The sequence below is a fragment of the Drosophila gunungcola genome, assembly GCF_025200985.1.
Source record: "Drosophila gunungcola strain Sukarami chromosome 3L unlocalized genomic scaffold, Dgunungcola_SK_2 000005F, whole genome shotgun sequence".
NCBI lineage: Eukaryota > Metazoa > Arthropoda > Insecta > Diptera > Drosophilidae > Drosophila > Drosophila gunungcola.
Genome location: NW_026453180.1, coordinates 4,132,782 through 4,147,196, shown reverse-complemented (window position 1 = coordinate 4,147,196; position 14,415 = coordinate 4,132,782). Strand labels below are relative to the sequence as shown.

The window sequence follows — 14,415 nt, the reverse complement described above, 5'->3', positions numbered from 1 at the left end:
CTTTTTTTTGCCACACATCCATCCAGCAGCCATGCCATTAATTTTTGGTTTTTCTTTTTTTTTGAAACAAACATTTACATAATACCACAAAGTGTGTATAGAAGATGGGTGGATAAACCTCCCGAGTCATTTGTTTGATTAGCAATTCCGATGGGCGTGACAGAAACACTCAGAAGTCGAGGAAACAGAAAAAGAATAGCTCATAATCTATATGTATTTTTCAGAAAAGCAGAAACAGAAACTGAAACGGCAGTTACTAAAACCAAATTATTGTGTTTCCTGAATCAAACTCAAACTACAGTAAAGAACATTCTACGATTTCAAAAATCCATATAATTAAACGGTTAACAAAAGCATCAAATTAAAATCAACTACACGGGTCGATTGTTGTTTACAAAAGAATAAACCATTAACTAAACTATATACGTCTATACACAAAAATATATTTAAATCAATATACAGACAGAAAAAAAAAGACAAGCGTTAAAGAGGCTTTCAAAACTAACATTAAATGTGAACGTATTTTAAACCCATAATCCTATAAGCAACGTATATATATATATATATATATGTATATATATATACAAGTATATCTAAAGGCTTCAAATTGAATCAAATGTGACAAAAGAATTAAACATTTAACCAATTGCTCAACCAATGTCAACTAAGTAAATATTTGTTAATTACAAAAGCCAAAAACCAAAACCAACAAAGACAGCAACACTATACAAATTAAAGCAAACAAAGTTACAAAACGCCGCAATTGAAAGCTTCCATTTTAAAACAGAGAAATATATATATGTATGTGACACATTAAATATTTAAATATATGAATTTATGCAACATATATATATGAACCTATAAAATATATATAAGCAAGTTACTATTTTCTATGAATATATATATATGACATATATATGCGTGTTGGAGACAAAACAATATTTTAATAAATAAAATATATTGAGAACAATAACAGAGGAAATAGCAAACATTGAGCAGAATAAAGCAGACATACTAGATTAAAAATAGTAACTACTTGGAAATAAACCAAATGCTGCATTGAAAAATCAAAATCCCACTAAGATCAGAGATAAAACCATTTATCAAATAACAAATCAAATCAATTGATAACAATTAAAGAGGAAATTTGAATAAAACTAACAAACTTTGAGCAAATAGAAGCTGAAATAGGTCACAATTACTATATTGATAAAGTAAATACATTAAAAAATATATAATACAATAAATAAAATCAAAGTCCCACAAAGAACAAAGAAAAAAAATATTTTCAAAAAATAATTAAACCAAATGAGAACGACAAGAAAGGAAAAACTTCCTTACCTTGATTATAACTAAGCTGAAATAGGCCACAAATACTACTTTTTAAAATCAAAATCAAAATAACACAATTGACAGGAGAAAATTAAAAAAAATTACCATTATTTGCTTAGACAAATGCTGCAATACCAGCAACCGCAACAGCAACAACAGCAGCAGCAGCAACAGATACTGCAACAGGAGCAACACCAACAACTGCAACAGCAGCAGCAACATCATCAGCAACTGCTGCAGCAACAGCTGCCGCAGCAGCGACGGCAAACCTACAAGGAGTACTTGCAGCAGCATCAGCAGCAAAAGCAACAGCAGCTGCAACAACAGCAACAGCAGCAGCAGCAACCTTTGCGGATATTCCGCGTCCACTACATCCGGTTGAATTCGAAGGACGGTGTACCGTCCATCAACCAACAGGTCAATGGCTATCCCAATGGATCTCCGAATGGCGCCAAAATGAAGACAATAGCACCGAATATCCGTCGACGGCGGCGGTGCGATAAGCACCACTTGGAGCTCTACTGCAATGAGACCACAACGCCACCCACGACAAATGTCCCCAGTTGTAGTTCCAGCGGCAATCAACTGAAGCCCGGAGGTCTGAGGATTCGGGAATGCATCACGGCACCCAGTACGGCGGCCAGTTCGCCGGTGGATGAGCACATGTGCATTCCGGCACCGCCCATCACACCACCGCCTGCTTTCCTCACCGAGGGCTACAGAAGGTCCAGCACCTCGGTCTCCACATCGGCATTGCCTACGAGTGCCACAAGTAGCCAGGAGACCCAAACTCAGACGCAGACGCAGACCCACAACCACGGCCATAGTCAGCTGCGAAACCAGAGCCAGAACCATCTGCAGCCGAGCCTGAAACCGAACCTGATGCGCCAGCAGAAGCCATTTCCCGTTGTAGTTGCCAAGCCCCTGGGTCCGCAGAAACCGAGAACAACGGCCACCATTGCGGTCACGTTGAACAGCGGCTCCAACAAGCCACGTGCCACGGTCAAGAGAAGTTTAGGTGAGCCACAAAACACTCGCAAAAATAGGAATTTTATGCTAAATACCAACGAAAATATAGTATATACTATATATAATATGTAGTATATACTAGGATAGTAAATATTAAAATTATACTTAATACCAAATGAATATCAACTATATTAAATATTATATTATATATTTTATGTTCTGGCTTTTTATTTGGTATTAAGTATAGTTTTTCTAAAAATAGGAAATCTATAAATAATACCAAATTAAAATCTAGTATATGTACCAAATAGTATACAGTAAGGCCCATGATAAATCTTTAAGTCCAAGTGTTGGTTTTGAGTATACATTTTATACAATAACTGTTGGTTTTAGACACAACATTCAGAAATTCAGTTCAGATATTGTGACTGCTCTTCTCACCCACACAAAAAAAATGTGATCTTTATATCCCTAACTCTATTATTTATTTTCCCTTCAAAAGTTAAAGTTTTATCATATAACTAAAAACAATTAAGATGTATTTTCTGCGAACATACGGTTCTTTAAGACAAGCAAAAATGTTTTGGTATTTTTTATGGTTTTTTTTTTTTTAAACTTAGAGCTTATTTAAAAGATTTTCTGCGTGACTCTTGTGACTCCCTCGTAAAAATCGTTCATACTGATTTTTTTTCTCTCTGCTGTCGGTGGTCACAAATAAGGATCGTCTTCAATTCCCAGACCCACTCAACGTCTACGATGAAATATTTCCTTGGACATTGGCATCGTTTTATGGTGGCGGTAATAAAGTGTGCTATATGTGAAAGTGGGCGGTGGCTTGGCCAAGTGTGAGTGTATTTGAGAATGATGGGCGTGGTCAGCAATAAAGAGGCACCACCGAATTGCAGCTGCTTTCGTCCATCGGATGGAATAAATTCCAGGGTCCGAAAGTGGGTGGTTTTCTGGGCGGTGGAGCGATTAGGCTTAAGCCTGCAACTTTATTGAAAAGTTTTTATGGCCAACGAAAAGTTGTGCGCTTTTTGTGTCAATTTTGTTGGGGAGACAAAAAGCTTAAAGTGTCGATCAGGAAGAGCTGCATTCTATAGTTTATGGAGGGCCATTCAAAGTGGCTTAAAGAATTTTAATTGTAAAACAAGTTTTAAATATTAAATGGGTGTTGATATGACTTTTAATTAAGTTTGAGTCCACAACTAGTTGTAGAGTTAATAAATAATACTAAGCCTTAATCATTATAAACATGCTTAAGAGAAAAACAATGTAAATTTAATCGATTTTTTAAAGCTTTTATTAAAACTATGTTAAACTGGCTGACAATAATATTTATATATAATTTAATTATTGATTATTATTTACAAATTTAATATGTATTATTAAATAGCAAGTCAAGCACATTAAGATACGATAATTACAATTAAAATACTTACATGTCTGACAAAATAAAAACGTTTTCGCCGAACCTAATTAATTCCTTTCAATCAACGTTTCTCCGAGGCAAATATCAACAGCCTCTTGTCCCTCAACGCATATATTTGCCTGATTCTGCGAGTAACGAACCCCATTATTCCCAGACTGATTTATCCGAGTGTGTGTTTGTGTGTCTGTGGCTCCCTTTTTCGAATGTTACTCGATAGGGCCATTGAGGCCGATATGCAAATGTTGAACTTCTGCTTTTGCAGGAGCGGTGGCCCCAGAAAGTGTCAATAAAAATAAGTTTTCAATGCAATTGCCGCCTGCAGGGACGAAATTCCCCTCTTTCGTCCTTCTTCAAATTTGATTGCATTTGCTGGCAGCCCAAGAATTGCATATTGAGAGGGGCAAAAGTTGCCCTGAAGGAAGATGAAAAACGAGAAATGTATATTGGTGTAGGAGGTTCCATTCCATCTCCCGCTTTGGCGAGAATTGTCGCTTCGAGTTTGATCGATTTGTGTGCACAATTTGCTCATAATAAAAATTGTATGATTCGTGTATAGTTCTGAAAATTATTTTTTGTGCACTGGGAAACTAGTTTTTGACTTTAGAAATGTGTTTTTAAAATGAATTAATAAGCAGATAATTCTAGACAACTTTTTAATTTAAAGCTTATACATTTATAAAGAATTTTTTGCTAATATTAATATGAAAAAGTTTTATAAACTTATTTTGAACATCAGAAATGTGATTTTCAACCCTTTTTCTAAATAGTTAATTAGATAATTGTGTGAAAGAGTAAACCACTTAATATTTTGTATATTTCCCCAATTTAATGTTTTTTTTTATAGCAAATTTAAAATAAAAAGTTTTCGAAATATATCTGTTTAATATTAAAACATTAATATTTAAATGTTATATTAAAGTTATTTTATTTTTGTTATGATCTAAAATTGGTTATCTTAAGGCTTTAAAGGTAATTATTGTATATCAAAATTTAAAAAGAACTTTAGATTGAGTATACAATTGAATTTTGAGTAGACGAAAATTAAAGAATACTTAATTATAGTGTTAGTTCCTTCCCCTATTTATTTTTCCTCAGTGCTTTCATAACTTTACTGTGCAAATTCAAGGCATGAGTTAGATCATTTCTGTTTGTCCAATGAATTGCATAAGGTCATTTGGAAATTGTGCTTCGCAAGTCTTGTGCCAACACGTGTGTGTTGGCAATTACCAGACTTTGGCATGAGTTTGCCAAATTTTCGTGCTCTCGACTCTCGATTCTCGAGTTTGCCCGTAAGATGCTGCCTCAAAATCTAATTCCGCAGAGCAGCGCTTTCATAATGGATGGGGTGGAAAATGGAAAATGGTTTGCCATTTGGCAAACGAGCAAAATCTTTGCCACAGGCGGCCAGTAAAAGCAAAGCCGCTTTCTCCATCTCTCCACCTGCATGTTATGAAATATTCAATCAAAATAAACAATTTTCAAGCCATAAATCGGACTTGCAGTCAAGGTTCTATAGTAGTTTTGCCTTGCCTGCTGCTTTGCTTGCTCCCATTCAGTCAGTCATTCGATTCAAAAGTCCATATCCGAGGTATTCATTACATTATTAAAATATTTCGATTTTGCATTCAAACTAAGGAACTTTTTGCGCCATGGCCAGTGAAAATCTAGTTGCTTTTTGCAATGACGACAGGCGGTCAAAAAAGTCTGGGAAAGCAAGTTTGTTGGCATGGACGAAAACTTTTGTAATTTTCTAGCATATAAATGATGGAGCTTTATTTGAATGGAACGAAGGCAAAGGTGGGCGGCACATAAAGGGAATAAGTTACTGGGAAAATTCACGAGCTCAAGAAAATTTAGCTCACAATTCCCTATTTTGTATGCTTCTCAAACTGCTAGCTTACACGAATTCAAAGTAAGCTTTTTCCGATAATTAAGAGACGATTTTGCAAATACTTAAAGCAACTCAAATACAGAGAAATAGGTAAAAATTAAAATAAGCAAATAAATCCTTTTCCCTGCATATATACTAAAGCAAAAGTTAAGCAAAATAAACTGAACATAATGACTTCTGTATATTTTTAAATTGGTCAAACGGTTAAAGCAATTTTATCATTTAGGTTGTATTTAAAACGCCTATAATTTCAACTCACTTCAAGTTGAATTTAATGAATTTTCACACCATTAATAGGGGCAAAGTTTCTCTTTAGAATTGACCAGTGACCAGGCCAAGTTTTCAAGTCGAAATTAATTGGCAATTAATTGAAAGTTGCCCAACTTTTGGGAACTTACAAGAGGCGAAATTTCAGCCCACATGTTAAACTATAGTTGAGCCAGAGAAAGTGAAACCGAGAGAACATCTCAAGGTTTTCGAAGAAATTGCAGCCTGGAAAAGTGCTCGAGGCGATTGCTAATGTGGCCTGCAACTATTGGCCCAAGTGGGGAAAACTTTTGCATTATTCTGCGAGAGCATTACGTAAAAAGGGAGCAAGTTAATAATTAAATGCATAAATGCGAGAGCTGCTTTTTATTATTTTCACTTATTTTCACTCTTATTTCTCAGGCCTTGGCGCGTTATAATCCGCAAACATTAATGCAGAGTCATCAAGAGATGTGGATTGAGTTGAGTTGGCTTGGTTAAAATGTGTGCACTGATAAAAAAAAAGGAATAGTAAAAATAAATATCAAATAAAGCCTTTTTCTGATAATTTTAAATGTTTTTTTGGCCTCATTTAAACAGAAAACAAACTTTTACATAAATTTCACTGGAAACCTTTTAGACAATTTATGAACTAGAAATTTTGATTTAGTTTTCAAGATTGAAAATGAAGGCAAATATCTTAAACTAAATGTTAATGAAACTTAGATAGACAAATACAAATACAAAAAATTTACATTTTAAAAACAATGCATATAAAACTGCATGACTTAATATTAAATTTATTAAATTAATATGGAAAATATACGATTTTAAATAGTTTATATTTGATTTTAATAAACTTTTTTTATAGTTAAATATTGTTTAAATTTTCAGTACTTTTTTTACAGTCGAAATACAAATTTTAACACTTTTTAATATTTTTATATATAAAAAAAGGAAAAAGCTAAGCAAAAAATAATTAATTGAGTAAAAAATATTTGGATTTAATTCGTTTAATTTACCAGTGTGACATTATGTGTGGAAAATACTGGCAAGCAGAAGCTTTTAATTGAATGCGTGACTTGTTGAAACTTTTTGTGATTTGGCCCAAAAACGAGGTGACGATTTGTGGGTGGCAAGCAGCTAAGCAGCTAAGCTGCTTGGTTGACAGTTTTTGGCCTGATTTGACTGGATGTCTGTCGTCTGGCTTCTATACTATACAAACCCGATTAAGTGAGGCATCAAGTGTGCTTTGTGGCCAACTGGAGAGCTTTTAATGAAAATAAGCCGATATTGTGGAGCTTGCAGCGATTAAATTAATTGCTTAAATGATCTCGATTAACATTTAATTGCATAATTACAAACCAGGTTAATTTTAAGGCTTTATTAAATTTTAATTCTCTTAACTAACTGTTTAATTTCTTCTATTTATTTGCAGGTGAGTTTCGGCGAGGAAAAACGAATACAAATCTGTGGGTAAACTTGAAAAAATCTTTCTTTTTGTTTCAATAAACTCCTCGTATAATCCTTTTAATCAATCAAAAAGTGTCGGAAACTGCTATCAATTTGAAATGCGGCAGCGTAATCAACTATCTGTCACGATAAAGTGCGGACAACTATCGAAAGAAGTTTTCCCCTTAACGAGGAAAATGAAAAACTGCCAGCGTTTCTCATTCACAACTGAGATAAACAAGAAAATGCAGAAAATGTCAAGCGCAAGTAATCTAATAAAATTGTTTGCTGCTCTGGCAGCAGCAGCAGCAGCGAAGTATAGTGAGCTTATTTATGATTTGCTGCCATTCGCAGTGGGCGAAGTTATTTCATGTGGAATATCTGCAGCAAACACTACTACTGCAACTATTTGCTAAACAATTTCAATGGAAATTACTTTCTGGCCGGCGCAAAAATGAAAACAAGCAAATGCAAAATGTTGCATACTTATTTGGGGCAGCATTTAAATTGCCATTTTTTGGCTCTCGCTTTTTGTTTTCCATGATACACAGAGAAAAACTTTTGCTATTTGGGAAAAAAAAGTTAGTTATAATGTGATTTGCAATATATCAATGATAATTTAATTTTAAGTTTCTCTTTTTTTAGTCTTATTAAAACATAGAAAAGCTAAAAAATATTTATTGATAATTTTATTCATTATTTCCCTACATTTTCAAAATTGCATAAATAGATTTAAACTGCCATTCTTTTTTAATTAAGTTTAAGTGTGGTTTGTATTTACAAACTAAAAGCTTTATAAAAACGAAAATTAAAAAAAAATATTAATTAATGAATTTAAATTATACTTAATATAATATGGTTTGCAATATACAAATGATAACTTAGTCCAACTTTTCTCTTTCTCTTTTATATTTCAATATATTTTTATAGTTACTTTATTTCTACTATTCTGTCAAAAATTTGTATGAAAAGGTTTTAAATTTCCATAGTTATGTACATTTTTTTGTGTAAACTTTACTGTTTTACATAACAATTTGTGTTTGGCTTTTGGCCAATAGCAAACCCAAACAAAAAAATGCACTCCAAATTGGTTTGTTTGCTGCATTCCGCAAAATATGTAATTAAAAATCACTTTGGGGTCCGGTGAAAGTGGGTGGTGACAGCGGAGGGGCAACTTTCACGCACTTTTCAATGCGGCACGTGGGCGCAGTGAAGCGTGTGTTGGTATGTGTGTGTGTGTTTATCAGCTCCTGCCGCGTCCTTGCACACCACAAAAAAAAGGGAAATGGCGGCAGAGATAAACGGGGAGAAAGTGGAAAATGGGGGGAAATGAAAACGGGGAAAAAGAGATGCGAGAATCAACATCCGGCGCAGGATAACTGAGCCAGCAGCAAGTGGCAAGTGCAAGGTCAACATTGTTGAAGGACAACCGCCTGCCATCATTAGAAGTCCACGCCCCCTTTTCAGCCACCTCCCCTCCCCTTTTTCCACACCCCTTTTTCCGCCCCTCGCCCGCCTTTCCGCAAACACAAAGCGCAATTGTCGCGTTCTGGTTTCGTGAATTTGCCGTATTTCGCTGTTTGTATTGTTGTTTGCCTTTCCATATGTGCACACATTGGTGTGCTAGTCTGTGCATGGGTGTGAAGAAAGTGTGTGTGCGTGTGTGGAGAAATTGTGTGTTTGTGTGTGGGTGTGTTTGGCATGCGCCTGTGTGTTTACTATTCTCTTGGCAGTGACGTTTCATTTCATTTCGTTTCGTTTAACGATTTGCGGGTTTTAAGCGCTTTATTTCTGTTGGCCAATCCAAGGAGATTTTTATTTGCAATTTTTGGTAAATGAAACATTAATATTGAAGGTCTTTTTTGGGTAGGACTGGAAGGTTTTAGAGGTGAAAACCAAGGAAATCCTTCAAATGCAAAACAAATGGATAAATTTGTAATCACTTGACTAAGTACCAAAATGAGGAAATGGTTTTTAGGTTTATATGGGAGTGAATGTTCTTCAAAACTTCTAAATAATTTTAAATTCTAATTTTACTGCTCGCCCTTTATAAAACCCAGCAAATTTTTCCTCAACCTAAACAACTTCTACACCATATTCCAATTTGCTGTTTATCTAGAACTCCATGCAGATTTCTTGAATCTAACTTTACATATATTATTTTATTAAGAAATGGAAACAAAAGAAATAAAGGCTGCAACAAGTGTGTGCAAACAATAAAGCAAACGAACCGAACTGACGACCTTGCCATCTACCATCTACCGCTAATCCGCTACCCTGTTTTTTTCCCCCTCTGCATAATTTTCTATGCCACATCATTCAAATTTTTTGCTCCTGTTGCTGCCAGGCTTGTTAAATAATTCAATGCTAATCTTTAAATTAAAATCAACTCCCGACCATTACGAACAGACGAGCTGAAATGTGTTTGCACTTGCCTACTATACAAATAAAATGAAATAAAATTCAGCTAATAGCTAGGGCGCTGTTGTTCCTTTTGTTGCTGCACATGCCTCGGAAAATTTTATTAACTAACGTTGAGCGAAGGTTTTCCACGCTCCACTGCAATTTTGTTGTTGGTGTTTGTTGTCTGTGTTTTTTCGCTCTTGCATAAAATTTTCAGTGGCTTCACAAAAAAAAAAACAAAATGCGGGAGGAAAATTCATGAGGCGTGGTTGTTTTGGGCCGCGCCGCACCGCTTTTCCTTGATTTTTATAGAGCCACGAGCACAGGCACATGCCTTCAACAATTTGCGTTGAAAATTTGCAAAATGTTTGCCCGCCCTGTGTGTTATGTAATGCTGGCTGGGCAAAGTTTGCACACTCACTTAAATAGATGCCAGAGAATCATATCCTGGCTGCGAATAATGTGCAGGATACCCATGGCTACCCATACCCCGTGTCAAACTCTAATGCTTGAAGTGTCCCAGAATGTGGGCGTGGCGAAAATTAAAAATTCAAATGAAAATGTGCTGTGGGTGGGAAAAAAATGCGGAAAGGAAAAGTGGAAAACGGAAAGGAGGAAAGGCGGAAATTCAACCCCCCTCCGTTGAAGTGGGTGGAAGCAAACAAATTAAGGACTTCCTTGCTGAAGAATTTCCTCCGCTCCTGATGACTTGGCACTACACAGAATATCCTCTTTCTCGTCCTGCTTTCTGTAATTTATTTTAATGCAAACGCCCTTACTGGACTCTGTTTGGTTGGCCATTAGATATGCGTGATTTTAAATCGTATTGTCTATATATATTTTGTTTATTAACTATTAGACATCGGAATGCGAACTTTATTTGAACAATCTTTTTTTTTAGAAGCTAATTTATAAATTTTATTTATAATTAATTTATCTCATTAAGTTTTAAAATATGGTTTTGCATATAGTTTAATGCCTTTTAATAACGAACCGTTTTCAATGCAAACTTTAATTGAAAAATAATTTTTTTCACAAAATCTAAATTAGCTTAGACTTAAATTTAGTTTTAATTTAATAAATGAAAATTTTGTTTAAGCAAAGTTCGCTTTAAAATCAGGCAAAGATTTATATTGCACCAACAACAGTAGATTTTACCACAGATTTAACAAAATCATTAAAATAAAAAATAAAAACTTAAAAAAAAATATATATAGTTTTTATTACTATTTAACAAAAATTTAACTATTTTCGATACTAAATTGTACTTATTTTATTTTATAAAATATTTTCTACATCCTACAAGTATCATGTTGAAAAAATGCAATGCCAAATGCCAATGTTTAAACTTTAGATGAATGTCAAAATAAAATGTTTGATATTGAGCTTTTTAAATATTTGAATCTTAACAATAAAAAATATTACAATTTGAGTAAAGGTTTCATATTAATATTCGTTAATTTAGTCCGGTAGAGGGTTTATTTTAAAGTGACTTGAATGAAGGTTTGCTTGCTTTCTCCCAACACAAGTCAAAATTGTAATTTCCTGCCACTCAATTCCGACTTCCTTTGGACTTACTCTAGGATTTCTCTGCCTTGTTCTTGTATGGCCCAACAATTTCAAGTTGGGTCCCACTTTACTATTGTCCTTTTTTTCCTTTGCTTGTTCAGAGCCACTTTAAAGTTGTCCAAAAGGGTTTTGTGTGTAAAAGCCGCTTAAGGAAGAACAACAAGTGAAATAAATATTGGTAAATAACAAGGAGAATATGTTGCGCAATATATCTTATTTCGTAGAACGAAAAGTTCGAGAGAAACTAACTGAAGCTGGTTTTCAGCTTTGGCTTTGACAAAGGCGGAAAACCCGGCCGAAATCATGGCGGCCGGAAAAAGATGAAAAGCGTGGAAGGAAGGGACCATATAATTTATTGCTTACCTTGGACACGTGGGCGTAGCTCAACTTTAATTAACCCTTTTGCTCTACCCATTCCAACCAAAAAGCTAAAATACAAAGGGAAGCCCAAGGATAGGCCTTTAGATAAAAATAAAAAAAATAAAGCATAGCGCAGGAAGGTCTTTTACAGATTTCGTTTATTTTATTTTTTTTTTTCTTTCAGTGGCTTTCATTTTAGTCGTGGTTCTGCGGCTTTACTCTTTTGTTGCATAATATTCACTTTCTTTGTGCGTTTTTGCACTGGGGGATAAAAAATTAAAAAGGCGAATGTAAATTTTATCTTGCCTATTATCTGAAAGTCATTTTTTAATACGACCATAAAAAATAAGCCACTTACTATTTTCATTTATTAATGTGAGTTTCTATTATCAAAAATCTTTTAATATATTATTTATTTAAAATATAATTTAGTTTTTATTTTTAAATGTATGTAATCATCTTTATTTTGCCTTATAACAAGATATATTGAAAATATATTTTTAAAAGGTGTTTTAAAGTAAAATTACATTTTTAATTTAATTCTTTTTCATGACTTACACTTGCTAAAAATATAGAACTGAAACGTTTAATTTTCATAGGATTTTTTTTGCCGTCGTCAAGGACGAGTCCTGTCAAGGCCAAAGATAAACCCGCAATAAAATGCAGTTGCCTCGGCATTTTGCTTTTAGCGGCTTTGATTTTGGGCTGTCCTTGATCTTGATGTGGGGGGTCACGGGCCAAAACGAGGACCCTGGCTATCTGGCTTTTCAAATTTTTTCTGCTCCCGCTGTTGGCTGTCATCATTATCATCCGGACCCACATCAGTATGAAGGCAGAACCAGAGCCACACACTTGCCTTTATATGACTAATGACTGTCAAGCGCTGACTTTTGGCCAGAAAGTTGCTCCTCATCGGTGGTTAACTAACCGCTCATCATCATCTCTTCTCCCCTCCCCTCCCACTTCCCTTTGATTTATGGTAATTTGTGTTATGCATGTGCTGGCATCAGTGGAAAGTATCTCGAACAAACTAATTACATAAATCCACAGAAGAGCCAGCATGTCGGTGTCCTGAGGTTATCAAGTAATTAAGCTGTTATCAAACTTGGTCCACAGCAAATTCTCGGAATTCAATTAGCTCAAAGGAACGAAAGAGGGAGTAAAATCCTACTCAGGTATTATTTCTTTTCCCATTTGATTGATTGTGCCTTGATTACACTTTGCTCAACTGTGCAAAGGTTTTCCTTCCATCACATCAATGTAATTTACTCCGAGTGGCGATAAGAACACATTAGCCTGCCAGATTATGTTGTGATTGCGTGATCAAGGTGGTTGGTCTATTTGGCATATGGGCAGGGAAAATTGCTTTATTTCTTGAATGAATCGAAAATGCGTGCGTGGGATTTTACTGGGATTATTTAACATACAAAAGTACATTTGGTTGCTTTGGAAATTAATTTTGTGCAAGAAATTAGACAGAAAAAAATGAAATGCTTGTTTAATGGTATTACATTTGTACAAAAAAATGCTTTTGCGCAATTAAGTTTATTAATTTTACTGGGCAATAAGTTCCACAATGTTGATATGATTCGTATTTTATTACTTCACAGTAGCCACTTGTATAAAATTTATTCACCTGGCAATCGCAATTTGCTTGCTCTTGAAATCTATTCTGTGTAAAGAATTATGCAGAACAAAATTGTTAGCTTTTTTAATGGTATTTAATTTGTATGTAAAAATTACTTTTGCCCAATTAAGTTTAGTCAATTGTTCAATTCGTATTTTTTTAATTTTCCTCTAGCCACTCTCATGAAGTTTGTTTATATCGCAATAGCTCTCGACATTCCAATGAAATATTTGTTTGCTCTGCAAATTAATTCTGTGTCAGAAATTATTAAGGAAAAAATTCAAGCTTTTTTAGTTGTGGTAAAATTGTATTAATATAAGTTTTAAGCTTTTTTAATACTTTTATGTTTTTATAAATACTTTTTTAGTTAATTAATTAACCTGTCAGATAAAAACGGTATAAGTTCAACTCAGATTTTTTTAAATGTTCATTTGATTTGAATTTGTTCTTCTATCTATTTCTAATTAAAAATTTGATGTCCATTTCCTGAAACCATCTAAAATGTAGTCGCAACTTTGTGTAGTTTCCCAATAGCCACTTTTACAAAATTTATTAATCTCGCAATCGCTGTTTAAATTCCAATCAAATTCATTTTCCCCCTATTTATTTACCAATCAAAATTTACTTTGCCTCACAGAAGATAAATCTCAAATCCCAAATGATGTCTGTGGGACGCAGCATTTCCGCACATTTGCAGCGTCAGGCTAACAAAATACAGATTAGGTCGAAAGCGGGCAAAAAATTGTGGGCGGAAAAAGCGGGGAAATGGTGGAAACTGTGGTGGACGTCATCAAGCAAGATGACGCCCCACCATCAGTCAGCTAAAAAAAACAAACAATCCAAGAGCGGGACAAACAAATTTCCAGCCGTTGTCCGCACACTGGTATAAAAAAAACGTAGTGAATCCAGATATTTTGTACTCAATTTATATAGTTTTCTCTTTGATTTTCATCTATTATCTTTAATATATTATCTTTATCTTTAATAAAAATATAAACTGTAAACCATATTTAACTGAAATAAAATGCATTTAAATCAATTATGCATTAAAATATTTTAATATTAAATCATGCTATGTATATAATACAATGATGATGATGATGGGTCTTCTGATGAAGATAAAAATAAAGATAA

At 34.2% G+C, this 14,415-nt stretch overlaps 2 protein-coding genes across 22 annotated transcripts in view; one reads left to right on the top strand and one right to left on the bottom strand.

Annotated features, from left to right (window-relative positions):
• LOC128258936 (protein encore) overlaps positions 1 to 14,415 on the bottom strand; it is a 165,035-nt gene that overhangs the window by 121,934 nt on the left and 28,686 nt on the right. The window lies entirely within an intron of this gene.
• Positions 1 to 14,415, top strand: part of LOC128258938 (protein nutcracker-like) — a 114,285-nt gene that overhangs the window by 78,193 nt on the left and 21,677 nt on the right. Inside the window, exon 6 of one of the 20 annotated variants that reach the window (XM_052990977.1) lies at positions 7,309 to 7,870. The exons of 17 other annotated variants lie outside the window; for them this stretch is intronic. In XM_052990977.1, the coding sequence (XP_052846937.1) occupies positions 7,309 to 7,382 (74 nt within the window). In that variant the 3' untranslated portion in view covers positions 7,383 to 7,870. Of the gene's footprint in view, positions 1 to 1,290; positions 2,351 to 7,308; positions 7,871 to 14,415 lie in introns of those variants that run through there. 2 more of the 20 variants (XM_052990971.1, XM_052990973.1) reach the window with 2 other exon arrangements.